General features: G+C 41.8%; 1 protein-coding gene and 1 long non-coding RNA gene across 3 annotated transcripts in view; one reads left to right on the top strand and one right to left on the bottom strand.

Moving 5' to 3' along the window:
* The window catches only part of TMEM163 (transmembrane protein 163), a 99,147-nt gene that overhangs the window by 20,850 nt on the left and 58,545 nt on the right, over nucleotides 1-19,752 (bottom strand). For both annotated transcript variants that reach the window (XR_013228150.1, XM_077320236.1), the window contains exons 5-6: nucleotides 14,326-14,422; nucleotides 882-993 (exon numbers count right to left, since the gene is read on the bottom strand). Coding sequence is in view for 1 of the 2 variants with exons in the window: in XM_077320236.1 (XP_077176351.1) it covers nucleotides 882-993; nucleotides 14,326-14,422 (209 nt within the window). In the remaining variant the exon portion in view is untranslated. The remainder of the gene's footprint in view (nucleotides 1-881; nucleotides 994-14,325; nucleotides 14,423-19,752) is intronic.
* LOC143829410 (uncharacterized) overlaps nucleotides 9,126-19,752 on the top strand; it is a 29,868-nt gene continuing 19,241 nt past the window's right edge. Inside the window, exons 1-2 of the long non-coding RNA XR_013228151.1 lie at nucleotides 9,126-9,239; nucleotides 12,790-12,900. This is a non-coding gene — a long non-coding RNA (uncharacterized LOC143829410). The remainder of the gene's footprint in view (nucleotides 9,240-12,789; nucleotides 12,901-19,752) is intronic.

Genomic DNA, 19,752 nt, shown 5'->3' with positions numbered 1-19,752 from the left:
ATAAGAAAAGCATTCCTTGAAAATAAAAATTACTCCAAGCATCATAAAGTTACTATCTTTTTTCCAGATGAAACCCTTGTAATTTTTAAAGCTTTACATGCATTGCTTTTGTGCAGACTTTTTCAACAAGGGTTTCATAAAACCCTGGGGTTTCTTGAAGGTCCTGGAAGAGTTTCCCAAATGGGTAGGAGTAAATTAATTTTTAAAATATTTTAATATGTTAAATATTTATCAGGTGATATAACCATATAAGGTCATGTTGACCCTCTCCCTCCAACAGCCAGTGATGGACCTGGAGAGGGTGGGAAGGAGAGGGGCCCTGGGTACACAGGTGTGGTTCCCAACCATATTTGGCATAACCATACTACTTCTAAAGTTTCTTGAAGCCTAAGGTATGTTTCAGGGGTTTCTCAATGGTAAAAGAGTTGGAAAAGGCTGACAACTATATAGCAGAAATATGGAGACCAGTTGTTAAAATATGAGATAGAAAGCAGAAATGAGTGCATGTGAATCCAGCTGTTAGTTTGTTTTTACTGTTTTAAATACAAGTATTTTGCACAATAATGAATTATACAAAATAATCCAAACAAATTTAACCATCCCTCCTATGAACTTTATATTTACCTGATACCATTTTTAAAGTAGTAAATAACCTCCTAAATCTACGGTTGAATATACATTTGCCAGAAGTACCTGTACTTCTGGCAAAGTACTTCCTCTTTGAATTCAGGTAAATGGAGTTCACATTGCAATTAGTAGCTACAATTCTAAACATCTTTTAGATGAATTGTGGTCTTTCCTTAGTCTATTCATGCCTCATTTTATCATCTGTAACACAATCAAAACTTTCTGTTAGGAATAATACAGTATTTTCCACTTACCATCAGTTAACAATGCTCTGCTGGTAAGCACACTCCCCAACATAAATTTGATCACTGCCAAGGTAGTGCAAAGGATACCACTTAAAATGGAAACACTATACAAAAAGTCATCCTGAAAAAGAAAATAGAAAGTGTCATTTTTGCCATATAGTGCACATTTTCAAAAGAATGTGTCTATCTGAGCCAGAGCACATTGTATGAGTGGGTGCATGTATGAGTCATGTTTCTGCTGCTTGTGCTTTCCATATGACGTCAGATTATCTCCTATAGTGCCTCTCTTCACTGCAGGGTACATGAAGAACTTCTGCCTTCACACCAGAAGTACCAAAAATATATACAATAGTTACTTCTGCATCTATTGTCACCATTCCATAATGTATAAGGCCTCTCAGGATTAAGGTCCCAAATCTAAGATAATTAGATTTCAGTAAAGTAATTTGGGTAAGGTAATTAAAATTTCTGCCCATTTCTACCCAGCACTTAACAGATTAGATTCTTACAATTTGATACATAACAATGCATGCATAACCGTATGTACAAAGAGCTCATGCTGTTGCTTAGGAAACAACATCCACCTGGCAATAAACCTGGTTTCCAAACCACCTTGTGGAATAATCTGGCAGAATGCCAGGTTACCACACCCATGTCTGCAGGGGTAAACACCCAACATCTGTCTTTTTCTGTTCTCTGCAGGCATCTGCAAAAGGTGCAGCCCACTTTGTTGCCATTGGAGGAAGAAATGGTGGGCGGTAAGAAGAGGCTCACCCCCTCTCAGCAGGAGGGGGGAGGAGGCTCCTCCTAGAAAGGCTCCCTGTACTCTGGGTACTGTGGTACTGGGTACTGTGTCCCTGTACTCTGGGTACAAGGCAGACCACCCTCAAAGAAATGAAGCTTCAGTAAAGTAATTTGGGTCACCCAAATGTGCAAGAGAGAGGGAACAAGAAGTACACACCTCCTAAGCAAGATTATTGCGGTGGATTCTCCCTTGTGGAGGATGTAGCCTTTTGCCAGTTTGCTGCATCACCTGGATCCCTGGTATTCCATCCCCTCATGGAGGACCATGAGCCAGTGAGTCTTGCCCTCCATGCACCACTCCATAGTGGCACTGGTCAAGGGCAAGCTTTCAAGAGCACAAGGCTAAACTGTCCACTTCCCCGAGGACCTCTGAAGTAGCTGGAAGCATGGCTACCTCTCCCTCACCATTCACTTGTGGCAACTGGAGGGCCCAGGCTCAGGCTCCTGCCACTACCAGCAGTGAATGCTGCATAGGGTGGGCAGGAGTTTTTGCCATGCAGCCAGCCCCCAGGCAGGCTGTGCATCCTACAACTCACTGTCTCTCTGGGTACAACGGGCTTTGTCTCTAGTAACAGTAATAAAGTTAGATTTAAAATTAATTTAAATAAACAATAACAAGTTAAAACAGGTTAAAAACAGCAACAATATTGAATGCTCCCAGAAATTCAAGATTATTTGGGAGTGTTCAGTATATAACAGATGGACTAATGAGTGGGTAGGGCCATGAGTAGGTAGGTAGATGTTCACTTTGGTCCCAACCAAAAGCCAGGTGGAAGAGCTCCATCTGCAGAATTGCATTAACTCCGGCTGGGCCCTGCTGTGCTCTGGGACCTCATTCCACCAAGTGGAGACCAGGACCCTGTTTGAGGCCAGATTGTTGTTGTTGTTAGATTTATTCCCCACCACTCCCTGACCAGCTCGTGGCGGGTTACAACATCTTATAAAATCTCCATTAAAATACCCATTAAAAGACATCAAAAAACCCAACATGGCGGCAACCCACTCCCAACCCCCACTACTAGAGGGGTGGAGAAGGAGGTCTAACAATGTACTACTCAAACCCCGGGGGGGCGGCGATCTACCTCGCCAACCCCAGCCTCAACCATAGAACTGGCAGAAGAGCTCCGTTTTACAGGCCCTGCAGAATTTTGAAAGATCCAGCAGGGCCCGCAGCTCATCCAGGAGCTCATTCCACCAGGACCAAAAAGGCCTTGGCCCTGGTTAAGGCTAGGTGCGCTTCCCTGGGGCCAGGCATGACCAATAAGTTTTCACCCGCAGAGCCTAAGGCCCTGCAGGGGGCATAGGGTGATAGGCGGTCCCTCAGGTATGTGGGTCCCAACCCATGTAAGGCCTTAAAGGTTAAAATCAAAACCTTGAACTGAATCCAGACATCAATTGGCAGCCAATGCAGCTGTCTCAGGACAGGCTGGATGTGGGCCCCCCAAGATGTACCAGTAAGGACCCTAGCAGCTGCATTTTGCACCAGCTGAAGTCTCCAGATCAAAGACAAGGGTAGGCCCGCATAGAGTGAGTTACAGAAATCTATTCTGGAGGTGACCGTTGCATCACTAGGCCAAGTGTTCAGGGTACAGGTAGGGCGCTAGTACTTGAGGCTGGCGAATATGGAAAAATGCCTGGCTGGCTACTTTCTTGAACTGCGGCTCCATAGTCAGGGAAGCGTCAATGGTCACACCCAAATTCCTGGCCTAGGATGCAATGGTAAGTTGCACCCCTGCCAGGGTGAGTAAGCGTGCTTCCTGGTCCCGCCCTCTACCTCCCAGCCACAGGACCTCCCCGTCTTGGAGGGGTTGAGTTTCAGGTGACTCTGCTCGAACCATTCTGCCACTGCATCCAAACATCTGGCAAATGGTTCCAGGGGAGAATCTGAGTGGCTGTCTATAAGGAGATAGAGCTGGGTGACATCAGCGTATTGATGACAGCTCAACCCAAGGCTCTGCACCAGCTGGGCCAGAGGGCGCATGAAGATGTTAAACAATGTGGGGGAGAGAACCGCACCCTGAGGCACTCCACAAGGGAGTCAACCATCTGCATCCGGTTCTGGAGGAAGGACCATATCCAGCGCAAGGCTGTGCCTTGTATCCCCATGCTGGTGAGGCGGTGGACCAACAGTTTGTGGTCCATGATGTCAAAAGCAGCCAACAGATCTAGAACCAGCATGGCCAACCCTGCTGGCAATGGACCAGCTGGCAATGGAGATCATCCAGCAGGGTGACCAAAACCATTTCTTCCCCATGGCCAGGACGGAAGCCAGACTGATATGGATCAAGTGCCGAAGTTTCCTCCAAGAATGCCAGGAGCTAGTCCGCCGCGGCCCTTTCAACTACCTTGCCCAGGAATGACAAATGCGACACCGGGCAGTAGGTGGTCGGGTCCCGCAGGTCCAGCGTTGATTTTTTCTGGAGAGGTCGAACTTCACCTTGGGGCCAGGGACCACCAACCAGTTGGTATTCAAAGAATGAAGCACTCTTTGGGGGATGTAGGTAGAGAAGCGGTCTCTCAGATATGCAGGACCTGGACTGAAGATGGCCTTATGGAGTAATACCAGTACCTTAAGCTTGACCCAAAAGTTAACTGGTAACCAGTGCAACTGTTGGAGCATGGGCCGAATATGTGCTCTCAAGGGTGTACCTATAAGGACTCTGGCTGTCACATTCTGGACCAATTGTAGTTTCTGGAGCAAGGATAAGGGCAGGCCCATGTAGAGCATGGGAAAGAGGAGCTCAGCAGCAGCTAGAAAAGACTGGCTGACCCTCTCTCAAATGATGCACATTGCAAAGTTCTACTACGACACCACCAACATGCTCTGCACCAACATGGCCAGCCTGGGTCAAGCCAGTGACCTGACTTGAGGGCTGGACGAGGCACTGGCCTCCAGACTGCAGCAAGGCCCTTAGGGGATGGACTCCCAAGGGTCTGGATCTTGGCAGAGAAGTTGCAGGCATGCATTGCCATCAGGCTGCATCCTCTGTGCAAAGAATGGGACTACAAACTGGCCTGCATCTGTGACAAACAGAATATGGGCAGCACTGCTTTCCACAATGCAGAGCTCATGGAGTGCAAATGAGAGGTCTGCAGAGAAGTGTGGAGGTTCCAGGCCAGCAGATATGGCCACAGAGAACAGCAGGTGGAAGAAGTGGGGTGAGGAGGAGCTGCAGCCTAGCACCTCTACGGCCAAGAACTCACTTAGGCATAAACCCCACTACACTGGAGGTTAGCAGCAGCAGAATTGGAGAGGCCAGGTTTGCCATGCTGGAAGATTCAGAAGTGATAACGAGGGAGTACCTCTCTGAGTCCCCTGAGCCCACCTCCACTGATCCCCTTGAATATTGGTCATGCAAGGCTGTCATGTGGCCAACCTGCTTTGCAGAAATTTCACCTAAGGGTGGGATGTGACCAAAGGATCTATGTGATCTTGTTAATTATCCTTAACAAGAACAGACATATGTCTAAAGATGAAGCACATTTGACACATATCACGCCTAGCACTGCTTTCTTCAGTTTAAAAATGCAATCTATATAGTCCCTCAACCCTAATCATATGCCAGATTTACAAAGTACATAAAATGTTTGCTCTGCTACACTTGTGTCTCAACTTTCAAGATTTACAAGAATACTGATTTCAATAAGAGGTGGGGGATTCCCCACCCGCACCATGTGGTTGGCAATCCTAAACTGAATACAACCAGGAAATCACCTAGACTGTTTATGCACTGGGAACTTCACTGCCCCAGCTCCCGTGCAGGAGCATAAATTGGGGGTGGATGAGGTGCACTGGGCCAAATGCTCCCCCATGTGGGTGCAGGAAGAGGTAGGACAACCTGCCACGACTAAACCTCCAGTGCATAAATGGTCGTAAAGAAATCTGGTAAAATAATTCACAGAGAGAAGCTAGGTGCTGCAATAGTTGTAGATCTTTTGGGTCCTATTCTGTTCAAAGTGAAATAGTGTGAAAAATACTGAACAGTTTCCAAATCCGGTGACAATTTGGAGGCAGAATATATTAGCTGAAGTGAGGATGCTTTAATTCCCTTGTGGACTAAGCCATTTTATCATGCACCATTGATCATAAAAAATAAAAAAGGACAGACAAGTGCTTCTTACAGGGATTTAAATAAAATGGCACAGAGGATGAGTACTGGCTTGGGGTCTACAATAATTGGGAAAGGAATACTCCACAGTGTTCTAGCAGTGAACAACTCTCTTGCAAAACTAATTCATCCTTTAGGAAAGTGATCAGAGGAGACACTTTAATACCGTACTCGACTGATAAAATAAGCCAGACCATCTGGTGCCATTTCCCGTGGGATCTTTTCCTCCTCCTCACCCTATATTTCCTCTTTGCTTTTGCGTCTGAAAATTGTTAAAGGAAAAATAAATCTATCCAACTTCATTATTCATTGTCATTTTGGAATGTTTAAATTGTATTAGGACAAAATCACTGAATTATAATAGATTATATTCGAAATCCTAAATGCTTCCATAAGACGTGGAATGAATTAATGAATGAAACTCTTTTTCCTTTTATTATACATATTTTTCATTCCATTAAGCACACTAATAAAGCTGCATTGAACACATTGTAAAATCACAATAATTTGTATATAACTGTGTTTTATGACTTCACACTGACCTAGCCATTGATATATCCCATTCTAAACAAAATTACTGATGCAGCAAACTTTTGTTGCAGCAAGTTTTGTTCTCCTTTCCCATAATTTGAACCCACTGCTGCTAGTCCTTGTCTCTCAAGATGCAATAAACAAGTTGGCCCCTTCTTCTACATGTCCACCTTTGCATAGTTAAACACAGCTATCACATCACCCCCAGCCCTCCCTCTTCTCTAACCTTCTCTCAACCTTCTTCGTAAGGCATGGATTCCAACCCCTCAACCATCCTAGTCATCTTTCTCTGAACACATTCCAATTTCTCAATATGCTTCTTGAAATGTGGCACCCAGAAATGGACACAATAGTTCAAATGAGGTCTAGCCAATGCGGAATAGAGTGGTTTTGTGAAACTCTGAGTTTTGTTACAGCCCTAGAATGGATTCTCGAATTGGTGGGAATTAATTAATTTGTTGTATTTTTTAATTTATTAAACATTTATCATTATATGACCATACGTGGCTATGTAGAACTGCCCCCTCCTCCCAAAATGGCCAATGATAGGCATGGAGGGGGTGGGAAGTGGAGGTGCCCCAGGTGGGCATGTACACAGCTATGGTTCCCAACCATATTCTGCATGACTGCACCACTTTTGAGGTTTCTGAAAGCCTGAAGAATGTTTCAGGGGTTTATCAATGGCAAAAAGTTGAGAAAGGCTGTTCTTTCTAAGATCTTAGCAGCCTTATATCCCATTAGCTGCCATAGCACACTGTTGGCTCATATTCAATTTAATGTCCATCAGAACACCTAAATCCCTTTCATATGTACTACTATCAAGCCAGGTATCCCCTCTTATATTTATGCATTACATTTTTTTAATCCAAATGTAATACTTTATACTTCTCCCTATTAAAATTCATTTTGTTGGCTATGGCCTTTTAAAAAAAATCTATTCAGATCCCCTTGAATAGTAGCCCTTTCCTCTGAGATATTAGCCACCCCACCCAATTTCATGTCATGTGCAAATCTAATAAATGTACCCTCTGTTGCCTCATCCAAATAATTAATGAAAATGTTATACAATATCAGCCCCAGCACAGAACCCTGTAGTACTCCACTGGTCACCCCTCCAAGATTATATTTATTGATTGATGTATTACCCACCTCTCCCAATTATTCACTGGCACAAGGCAGGTTACACCACTTAAAACCCCACAATAAAATACTAATGCAATACAGAGCTCTTCCACCAGGCTTTAGGCCAGGACAAGAGAACAAGTCACCAACTGCCAATCAGAGCCCAGGAGCCCTCCACCATTCACTTCACTAAAAGAAAAAACAGAATCACAGTGCGGAAAAGCTGAGTTGCCGGTTGTTGAATGAATTATGAACTGTGTTATCCGATAAAAGGTCCTATTGTTAAAGATATATATATCTAAGTCAAGGTGTTTATTGTGTTGTATTGTAATATGAAAGTTCCTAATGTGAACTGCCCTGAGCCAAAAGGGAGGGTGGTGTAAAAATATAATATATAGCATAGTATAATATAATATCATAAATAAATTGCATAAAAATCCCATTCCCTTAAACCCCCAGCAGCCGTCGATCCAAGCCCACCTGCACTTCCCATAACACGAGCATCCCTTCTATCCAATCAGTGCCTCAGGGAAAGACATACATATATGTTGTCCCAGCTGAGGCAATCAGGGGCTATTCATTAAATTTATAAATGACACCAAATTGGGAAGAATACAGAATACAACGAGATTTGAACACAGTTCACAAGATTTTTTAAAAAATCACGAAACCAACCGTTGTAAAATATTTCAAAGTCAAGAGCCCCAAAGTCAAGAGCTCAATAGAGGCATAAAAGCATCACAAACTGAACAGTTTAAAATTATATCTGTAAAACAGCCTTAAACCCAGAAGCAGACCATCAAACACCTGGGAAAGATAGAACAGTTAAATGTCTAAGTTAAAGTACAGTGATGTAGGAGTCAGATGAGTATCAGTGATGAAAGCATTCCAAAGTCAAGCTGCCATAATTGAAAGAGCTTTGTGGTCAGTTTGATATCACACAAGTTTATTTCCTGCATATCTCCCTACAGTTTAAATCTGCAAGGAGAAATTTGATGGAAATAAACCTATGTGATATTGAATCGACCAGTAGGGGGGAGCAGGCAGGCAGTGTTGATCTTTCAGAAATAAGGTGACATGAGCTGAAACTCATGCATACTAGAGTTATGCATACTAGAGTTATGCCTAACCCCTCTACTATTTTGACTCCACATTCTGCAGCAACCATTTTGTCAGAATTCCAAAGGTGCCCACAGGCTTTAAAAATTGGGGACGCCCTGATCTAAATACATTCAAATACAATGTTTTCCTTTTAAATGTGTGCTGTTTAAAAATGTACAGGTGGCTGCTTCTGCAAAAAAAGTATAACTTGCAATCAATAGTGCTTCTTCTTTTGGTTACTTACACTGGTGAAGTCTATTGCCATGTTGTTGTTGTTTTCTTAGTTGGTGCCCATTGATGCTATTACACCATGCCACCAGGATAATTGCCTAATGATAGAAAGTACTTTGGAGTAATGGTGGCAATTTCTGGGTTGTTCTTTTTAAATGTCAAATTTTAGAAGTGGTGTTTTAGAACCAACTATACAACTGAAGTAAGAATGTTGACATGGGGTTGCTTCAAACTTATACTATTATACCTTTTGAAAATTTACATTTCTTGTACTAAGCTCCCACATTCAGCACAAAACTAGGAGAGAGGCTTTGATAAATATTACTATTTTTCAACATGGTCCACTTCCTTATTGCTCACAGATACAAATTGTCCTACAACACAGTGTTGCCAGGTTCTGTGCAGCAGCAAAGTTGACTCACACCTAATGATTCAGAGAACTGTGATTGACCAGAATAATCTCCTCTATGTAATAATTCATTCTATGTATTAGTAGTTTTATAGTTTAAACTATTCTATTTTTAAATACATTTATATGCCTTTAGCTGTTTCATGCTATTTGTTACCTTATCTGATATCTAATTGATCATCTATTAATTTTGCCTATGCCAATTTGGTGTAGTGGTTAGGAGTGTAGACTTCTAATCTGGCATGCCGGATTCGATTCTGCACCCCCACATGCAGCCAGCTGGGTGACCTTGGGCTCGCCATGGTGCTGATAAACTGTTCTGACTGAGCAGTGATATCAGGGCTCTCTCAGCGTCACCCACCTCACAGGGTGTCTGTTGTGGGGAGAGGAAAGGGAAGGCAACTGTAAGCTGCTTTGAGCCTCATTCAGGTAGAGAAAAGCGGAATATAACAATCAACCCCCCTCCCCCTCCTCCTGCTTCTTCTTCTATGACCGTAATAAAAATCTGACTGATTTCAACATGGTCCAATATGTGGATAGTTAAATCCAGACACTGCAGACATGAACAGATAAGACTGATAATTCTTCAAACCTGAGAAGACTTCCAGGCTTGAAGAAAAAAATATGCACTGGTTAAACCCCACCTAGCAATTGTACCTTAATAATTGAATGCCCTCGGAGATCCCAGTTGCCAATGAGGGGGTTGAGAGGCAACCACAGTAATATGCCAAACTTTTAAATCTTGGTTTCTGTCAATAAAAAAACAGGGAGGTAGGGGACTTTTCAGGGCTATTTTAGGTTCCCAATCCATCTCTGCACCCCTTCCTTCTGCCCTGAAGAGAGGATTGGCCAGGGCTAGAGGCAACTACTAGGCAACTTGTTACCATTGTTACCATTGACTGTTTGATAATTTGTTCTAAAATTTTGCCAGCTATAGACATCAAGATGACGGGTCAGTAGTTACCCGGATCCTCCTTTCCCCCCTTTTTGAAGATGGGGACAACATTTGCCTGCCTCTGATCTTCTGGCATTTCACCAGTTCTCCAATAATTGTTAAAAATAAAGGACAGAGGCTCAAAAATTACATCTGCAAGTTCTTTTATTACCCTTGGATGCAATTCATCTGGCCCAGAAGATATGGTTTCATTTAAAGGAACTAGGTATTTATGGACTACCCCTACAGTGATCCTAAGCCACAACTCCCACCCCTCATCACATGAAATGTTTTTGCCATGTTGAGCGTGATTCCCCTTACAAGAGACGTCTGAGGAGAAGTAGGAATTAAGCAGTTCAGCCCTCTCTTCGTCACCTGTTACACTGTTACTTTCTTGTCCCCACAATGGTCCTACCATGTCCCTATTCTTTTTCTTACTTTGAATGTAACTTTTTTGTTGTTTTTAGCATTTCTAGTCAGCCTAAGCCAGGGGTAGTCAAACTGCGGCCCTCCAGATGTCCATGGACTACAATTCCCATGAGCCCCCTGCCAGCGAATGCTGGCAAGGGCTCCTGGGAATTGTAGTCCATGGACATCTGGAGGGCCGCAGTTTGACTACCCCTGGCCTAAGCTCATACTGAGTTTTAGTTTTTCAAACGCTCTTCTGTTTATAGAACAAAGGCCCACCCATCAGCTAATGTGATTCGCTGCAGTCCCCCACCACCCAGGCAAGGAACAGACAAAAAACCAACACTCAAACAGCCCCCATTCTCCTGCAACCTACATACCCTCATACACTGCCCTCACACATTGTTAGAAAGAAAGCAACACTCATCAGTAGATCCCAAGCTGGCACTTTCTCCTTCTCCCTGCCCAACTGTTTGTTAAAATGTGTTAACATGATTTAACACCTGCTATGTATGGGACATTATCACAGTTAACTGAAATAAAAAGCTTAAACTTGGTTCAACCTATAGTGGGAGGTAATATGAATCCTCTGGACAGATTATTTATAAATACAGGCTAGCTATACTAGAATACAGTATAAAATCAGACCTAGTAGACTTTTACAGCCTACAATGACACGTGTCTCTCTCCCAGGTTTAGCAGTATTCCTTCCTTTTTGTATCATATGTTCTGGTTAGGTTATAAAAAATATGGATTACAATTCTCTACTCACCCAGTGCCTACTGTAGCAGTCAGATGTCAATACTCAATGAGTCCACAGTGAGCCAATTCAAAGCACATTTTATGGTGGATGTGAAAGTATGCCCTCTCTGTATACTCGATACTAGAACTGCAAGGCATGTGATTTGTGACCAGAAAGTAATTTCTCCTCCTTCCTAGTGTCCTGACATTTGTGACTTATGTATATAGGTTCCATGGACAGCAGCTGTGTGTGCTGAAAGAGAAACCTTGAAAGGATCCTGTTATGGAAATAGGTTCCAGTGAAACCTTGTAAGCTGTCTGGAAAACCTGTCTAGAAAAGGGAATTCAAATCTATCTTCAGAGTTTATTTACATCAACTGAGGTTCAGCTACAAAGTGGTTACTCTCACTGGGAAAAGCTTGTAACCTACAGAGATGAAGTTGGTAATCAGTTCACTTTATATACTGAAATATATCCACAGAAGATCATTATCCTGTTAAATACTTTATTTTTGTTAAATAAAAATTAGCTGTTTGTGTCCATCTGTGTTGTGTCTGTCTAGTCAAATATCTATGAAAAAAGGGTTTTTACTTACCTCATAAATAATTGCAGCCTTGGTCTATCAGATTCCCAAATAAGAGACCCTAACAGAGCACATAGCTTTTTATTTGACTGCGGGTAGCTAGGGTTTAAATAAATAATTGGGAGAGGTAGGAGTAGGGATTGGACATTTTTCTGTCCTGAAGGGAGTTGCTTCAGACTGCCTTCACCTGCTCCCCTCTCCTAGCCACAGAGAGAATCAGGTAACATCCATAGATGTTTGATAATATAACTTGATCCTTTTTATTGAACGTATTTCAGAATACGGTCTGTGGCCCAGAATTTTTGAATTGGATGCTAGGCATACATACAAAATAGGGGACTGCAATGAGGGGGAGAATCAGATGCACTACCCTTTTCTCCTCCCTCTTCCACTAGTGAAAGGTCTACAGGCAGAAAAGAGAGAGTTAACTCTACATAACTGCTTTTGCCCATGGGGGTTTCCCAAATAGCAATATCTTTTCAAGGACTCAGAAGGAATGCTATGGGAAGGGGACAAAATCTTCACAAGTACAAAATGAAACCATATAATGTCTACCAAATTCACAATCAAGCAAGTTTTATAAAAAGTGCATTTAATACTCAGTTCACCTTTGCTGTATCATAGTAAATAGGACAACAGAGTATTTGTACTTCCAGGAAACCTGGTCTTTGGCAAGACTAATGAAAGCAGAATTAAAACCACATTGACACAACATAGATTATACTGCTGCCTGGGGAATTATGCACACCGTCTGAATCACAAGTATCTATTGATTTGCCACCCTTGACAAAATTCAAATGTTAGGTCTCTTCCTAGACCCTTTAAGTTGCTTCCTACAGACAAGAAACTGTATACTTGTTTGTGGTACATCACTCACTTGTCTTATTTGTACTGTTAAATTATAGTTAATGATGATCATCACTGATATTTAATTGTTGCTACAGGGAGGAATGAGAAATGGGAGGAGCCTGGCAGGAGAAGAAGAAAGTTGAACTAAGAGGCAGGTGGAAGCACATGGCTCTTCTCCAGTATAATACAGTGTCACCTTGATGTGGGTGAGTTGAATGACACATCTTCAGAAGATTTGTTATGATAAATGAAAGAACTGGGCTTGTGGTGTCAAGAAACGCTTCATGGACTCCAAGTACAATGTTCCCCTTCCCCCAGTGGGCGCTACAAATACATATATTTATTATTTATTTATTTAAAACTCTTATATGCTGCTTTAACACACTTCGGGTTCCCAAAAATGACAATCGAAACATTACATACAGATTAATATATATGAAATATTTTAAAAATTAGAGAGAAACACATAAAGTCAATGACAGTGAGAGCAGGCTAAACAAAACAAAAGAGGCTTCACTCATTGACAGAAAACAATGATGGAGAGAGTAGCAGAGTTTCGATGCCACAACACAGAAGGTCCCCTCTTGGGTTTCTATCTATCTAGCCTCAGATGGTGGAGTATGTGTAGTGGGACCTCTGCAGATGACCAGAGTAGTCAAGTAGGTTCAAATAAGAAAAGGCAGGTTTAAGGTACACAAAGCCATATAGGGCTTGAAAAGTCAATACCAGCAACCTGAATTTGGCCTGAAGGCAAATTGGGCACCAGTGTAGATTGGAAAACACTTGAATAACATGGGCCATCCCAACCCACTGCAGTCAACTTTCCAGCTGCATCATTGCAACCCAGCTGCAGTTTCTGGACAATTTCAGGGGCAGCCCTGGGTACAGCACACTGCAGATATTATTGGGACTTGTACCACAGTAGCAAGATATATATGCCTCTAATCAGTATTATTTATTTATTTTTATTTATTTGTTACATTTTTAGCCCACCACTCTCCAAAGATTCATGGAGGGTAACAATGTATACAAACCTTTTAAAAAACATAAAACCCTGTGACCCCTACCCCCCTCCAAACAGCATAAGGCATAAGATTGGTAGCATAATTCCCCCCCTACCTCACAGCTATCAACCACCTCAGTGGGGGACACAACATAGTACCGCGTAGCCTGAGGAGGGGGTCTCATTGTTCCCAGTCCTGGCCTCAACCAAAGACCTGGCAGAAGAGCTCTGTTTTGCAAGGCCCGCAGAACTTTGATAGCTCTGTCAGGGCCTTCAGCTCTCCCAGGAGTAAATTCCACCAGGTCGGGGCCAGGACTGAAAAAAGCCCTGGCCCAGGTCAAGACCAGGCATGCTTACTTAGGGCCAGGGACTGGGGTGGGCATAAGGACACAAGTAGTCCCTCAGATAGGTAGGGCCCAAGCTCCATATGGCCTTAAAGGTCAGTACCAAAACCTTAAATCTGATCCAAGCCAGAATTGGCAACCAATGCAGCTGCCTTGGCATTATAGACTTCCATAATGCTTGAGTTCTTTCATATGAGTCTATGAAAGGGCTCAAGCATCCCACCTTTAGACCATTTAAAGCTGGACTTTAACTTTCTAAAAATGAGAACAAAAAATGGTCTTACCACTTCTGGGAGCAACTTAGTTGCAAGGTCATGGATGGCTTTGATCACTATACATAGAGAAGACAGAAGAAATATCACACCCAAGATGGCACAAGCTCTGCAAAGAAAGAAATATTTATTATATATTTGGAGCTTTGTGCCCTGTTGATTAATGGTGAACACTGGCCTTTTGTCAACATAACGTTTAGAAAATGACTTTTATTTTTAAATGGAAACAAATACTCTGCCCTTTTATTAGGGTTGCCAACCAACAAGTGGACCTGGAAATACACCTGAATTGCAGTTGATTTCCAGATGACACAGATCAGGTCCCCTGGATGGTGGGCTGTATGGCATCACAACCCTGCTGAATTCCCCCTCTTCTTCCCAAACTCTGCCCTCACTAGGCTCCAGTCTCAGATCTCCAGAAATGTTCCAGCCCAGGGTTGGCAACCCTACTTTTTTGTCATATAACTGGAGAAGCAGAGTAAATGTCAGCAGCAGCCGGCACTAAATTAAATAATACTAGGTCCTGGTCTAAATAAAATTCCTGGAACTGTAATGAAATCTTATAGTCAAGGCCTTATGAAAGCATTTGTCCACATTTTAAATATGTACATGCTTACTTTTTAAAAAGTATTTTGCAACTTCAGTTTTGTATTTTGTTTTTTAAAGCATATTGAAGAGCATTCTGATGCACTGAAAATAACACTTTCGTAAACCAACAGTATTTTTAGTGATGATTATACGAAACAAAATACTGAGTTCTGGATTTCAGCATAAAACTGGACACTTGGGAGATCCTTGATTGGAGATCCAAATATGTTTTTCAAGCTTAAAGAGCAGCCAGGGAATTAGAAAAAAAACCCTTAACAGTAGACTGGCATCACAGTACTAGATGGAGGGAGATTATTATACAACATAGCGCAAAAGTGTTAGCATTCTTCTACTTCCCCAACCTGATATTAACACCAGTGTTGTTGCTTTTTTGCACCCAAACAAAAACCTTCAACATCTCAAGGAACCCAATTACAACTGGGGGAAGGGTTACCTTTACTATTTCTTCCAACATACACATCATTCATGTGCAGTCAAGCTGTAACCAACTCATGTCAACCCAGGACCATGGGGGTTTTCCCAGCAAGATATGAGCTGAGGAGGTTTACCATGGCCTTCCTCTGCATTGCAACCCTGGTCTTCCATTCAAGCCAGCCTTCCTTAGCTTCCAAGCTATGGTGAAATCAGGCTAAACCAGGCTGTCCACGCTGTTTATCATGAATCTCCCATATCTAGCCAAGTTGTACCCTAAATTACCTACAATTTGTTGCTAAAAGAAGGTGCTTTATATAGCCCAATGTTCACTAATTCACAGAGTGAATTAGTTCACTCTGTAAACTAATTTCCTGGTAATCCAAATGTTTTGGACATCTTTCTGGCCATTTTGATAAATGACACAGTATGATAATTCACTTTATAGCCAGCATGTCTTTTCTTTATTACAAGAAAAGGAGACAACTGTTCTTCATCTAGCATCAGTAACTTGTCACCTATTGAGAGCACAGTCCAAAGCAGTTATAATTAGCAAAGCAATCTGCAGCTATTTTTAACTCTGCAGACATCAGACTTGACAAAACATGCAAAATTAGAAGAAGAAGAAGAAGAAGAAGAAGAAGAAGAAGAAGAAGAAGAAGAAGAGTTGGTTCTTATATGCCGCTTTTCCCTACCCGAAGGAGGCTCAAAGCGGCTTACATTCGCCTTCCCATTCCTCTCCCCACAACAGATACTCTGTGGGGTGGGTGAGGTTGAGAGAGCGCTGATATCACTGCCCGGTCAGAACAGTTTTATCAGTGCCGTGGCGAGCCCAAGGTCACCTAGCTGGTTGCATGTGGGCGAGTGCAGAATCGAACCTGGCATGTCAGATTAGAAGTCCGCACTCCTAACCACTACACCAAACTGGCTCTCAGATTCACTAAAGGGGCTACAGATGATTTGGAAGAGAACTACTTCAGGTAAAGGGTCTTATCACATAGTATACATGCTGATGAATTCTAAGTGCTAAAGGAAAAAACCATGATATTAAGAAACAAAGTTTGCAACAAGATTTAAAAACACCTTTCACAGTTGTTAGCATTGGATACCAGCAACAGAGCCCTAAAACAAAGACACAAGATTCATCCTGTGAAAAACACTAACATCAGAAGTTACTTTTGATATCATAATATCCCTGAGAATATAAACTGTAATCCAGAGAGCAACAGAAGGATCGGGATACTCTAACAAAATTCCTGCATCCAAACTGTCCTTCGCTTCAACTTGTTATATCATCTTGAGTCTTCCTGCTTCCCTAATCTCTGTACCTAGCCTGATGCTGCACCAAGTACCCATTCTAATACATGTGGACAAACAGTGCTTTCTATTTCATCCAGCCACATCTAGGTGATGTTTTCTTAACCAGCAAATGGAAAATGATAGCCTTATTTTGCTGTCAATCTGGCATTTCTTGATATGAGCATGGAACATATAGCCAGGGTGAAATGGCTATTCTAAACTGGTAAAGACTCCTTCCTTTAAAACTAAACATTGTGTTTAAATACTACATTTGAGTCCTACTCAACAATCTGTCAGTTGTGACACCTACTACTCTTTTCTCTATGCACAACTATTCACTTGATATACCAGCACACCATAACCAAAGCTGGTATCACTGTAAAATAATTTCCCTACACAAAAATCCAACTTTCAACTTGGGGGTTACAAAGCTTGTACACGTTATATATGAATACAATACAATATATGAATATATTACATGCCAACATTATTTTACTGTGAAACCTTTGATTGTAACAATAATGCAGAAAAAAATTAAACTCCCATTTTATAGATCAGGAAGCAAAGAAAGAAAGCATAGTTGTACTTCATAGAGAACTATATTGCCTATGAACTAGGCGACGGTTAACCCTGGCAGTTTGCTCTTTGTATTTGCATCCTACTATCATTTTGAAGAGTTTGGAGTAACTCTATCTTGACAGTGCCTCTTAGAGATAGAGTGAAAAGTGGTAGTTTACTTAAGACTATCAGGGCCTGAGCAGTGATTGTATTTTAGATTTTCCATATCTTGTCACTACTTACCTAGGACATGCAGAATTTAATCAAATTATTTGTAATGAAAGCCCTCCTTATACCTACATGTCCAGGGTGATGTATTGCATAAAAGCTTTTGCAAGCTACCAGTCCAGAAAACTCATCCTTCACCCTCTTCTTAGCTTCTTGCTTTTGTCTTCCATATTGCAAAGGGGAGGGGGGACTCCCTCAAAATATTTTTACAATATAAGAGCCTAAGCAGACTTATTTGGAAATAAACTGCACTAAAACCAATAGAACAGTTTGCAGGTAAATGAGCTTAGAATTAGTGTAACAGTCTGGTTTCCACAATACTAAACCTTAAGAGTTTTAAAATGCATATGTCTACATGCATATGGAGTTGCTTCAGCAGCAAACTAGAAACTACATTGGCCTCCATCAGCCAGCAGTGAACTCCAGCTGAAGGAAATGCAACCCAAAGGAATGGCAGGAACGTACGGTACCTTTTCAACTGTATTTCAAGAGCATTAGGAAATTTCCTACATAGTTGTATTGTCCATTAGAACTCTCTGTGCTATCAGCAGGCAACCTCACAATGCAACTCATAAAGATAGTTCACTAATACAGGATACAACCAGAAATTCAATAGGAAATGCAAATCCCTATGGCAACTGCAATGTTTAGACCAGCTGCGAGGAAAGCAAATTTAACCTACACATAAAATAGATTTCAGCTCGCTAATTTGAGAAACTAGAATTCAACTGCTCCAACAAATCTCTGTGCTTGCTTGCCTCCTTTACTGATTGCAGATGCTTCTTGGGAAAGACACAGTAAATGTTGTGTTTCCTGACCCTATAACAACCCTGCCTAATTCTCCTTGGCATCAAGAATTTACCTTAAGATGACTTGTGGAAGCAAATTATGTAGAAGCTTCAGACAGTGTGTCATCAATTCTAGAGAATCTGCATTGACCCTAAAAATGCAGGTTCACACACTCTGCAACACTCTCAGCTAAAATTTCTATTTAACACTAATTTAAAAAGTGAACTTTCAAATGTTCAGTACATCAAAGTTATTGCTAAACTGTGTGTATTTATTATTTTTTACAAAATTTGTATACAACCTTTCTGCCCAGTCAGGATAAGCAAGCCATATAATTGTTAAACTGTAACATTGCCAATACCACATTGTAATAATAGGCAAATCCAAACTATAATACATATTAAAAGCACATAACAATAACTAAAATGTAGGGCAATTAGGAGAGATCATTGTGGGAACGCCAGATGAAACAAAAAAATCTTCTACCTGCTGACAGAATATAAGATGAATATTTATGGGGAGTCACACAGTCTTGGAACCATCGCCAAGAATGCCCTTACAGGTTGTCATCCTCCTAATCTCAGAAGGTGAAGGCACCCAAAACAGGGCTACAGAAGATGACCTTAGCAGTCAGGTTGTGTCATGTATTACCTGGGATCTGTTGAGCTGGGGCATGCAGCAGCCTTTACTGATGAGTAAAAGGGGAATGAGGTTGGCCCATATTTATGACCAACAGCAGGTAATCTGTTGGAGGAGTTGGCTCCTTTGGTGTCAGAAGGAGATCTCCAGGTGAGCATACCACTTTTGCATACCCCAGGTTGGGCAACTGCAGCAGAATGCCTGTAGTAATCAGCATCACCCCTGTCATAACTTGAGCCCTTGTAACACCACAGAAGCTGGGCTAGGAAGAATGCATAGATCCTGTCTAGCAGATCAATAGCATTCAGCTGTGGCTAGTGAGCACAAGTCCTCCTAGGAGTAGGGCTAAAGAAATCAATAATGGCCATGTACTCCGCTTCTTCCATCTGTCTGCCCTCCCTCTGCATTTTCCCAAGAGCTTTTTCTTGTATACGTGCCTTAAATAGTTGAATTTTGAAGGGAGAGTGCTGTGTCATTAGTGGCATCAAAGCTCTCCCCCAAATCCATATTTTAGGACCTTTAAAAATATAGATGTAGTGTTGTAATGACAGTTTAAGTAGGTTCTCTGAGTTTTTAGCTATTTTTAAAAAAGTAAGTCTCTCCTTTTCCCCCACAGGTTAGAGACTTACTTTTTAAAAAATGAAAACTGAAAATCCAGAGGACTATCACTACACTACTATATCAATATTTTAGGGCTGTTTTTTTAAAAAAATTAAACAACTGTTCATCTTAAAGGATGGGGGCAGAGAAGGAGTGGTTTGGTGACCATGATGACCATTCAATCATTGAAACTGGGCCTCAAGTGGGAGTGGGTAGGATAAAGAAAACAGACAGATGCATCACGCACAACTAAAAAAACAATTCTAAGTCAGCCTCCAGAAAAAGATCAGTAGGGAGAGGGGGGAA

This window comes from Paroedura picta, chromosome 2 (genome assembly GCF_049243985.1).
Source record: "Paroedura picta isolate Pp20150507F chromosome 2, Ppicta_v3.0, whole genome shotgun sequence".
Lineage (NCBI taxonomy): Eukaryota > Metazoa > Chordata > Lepidosauria > Squamata > Gekkonidae > Paroedura > Paroedura picta.
Note: the sequence above shows the minus strand (reverse complement) of the source record. Positions and strands in the feature narration are given on the sequence as shown.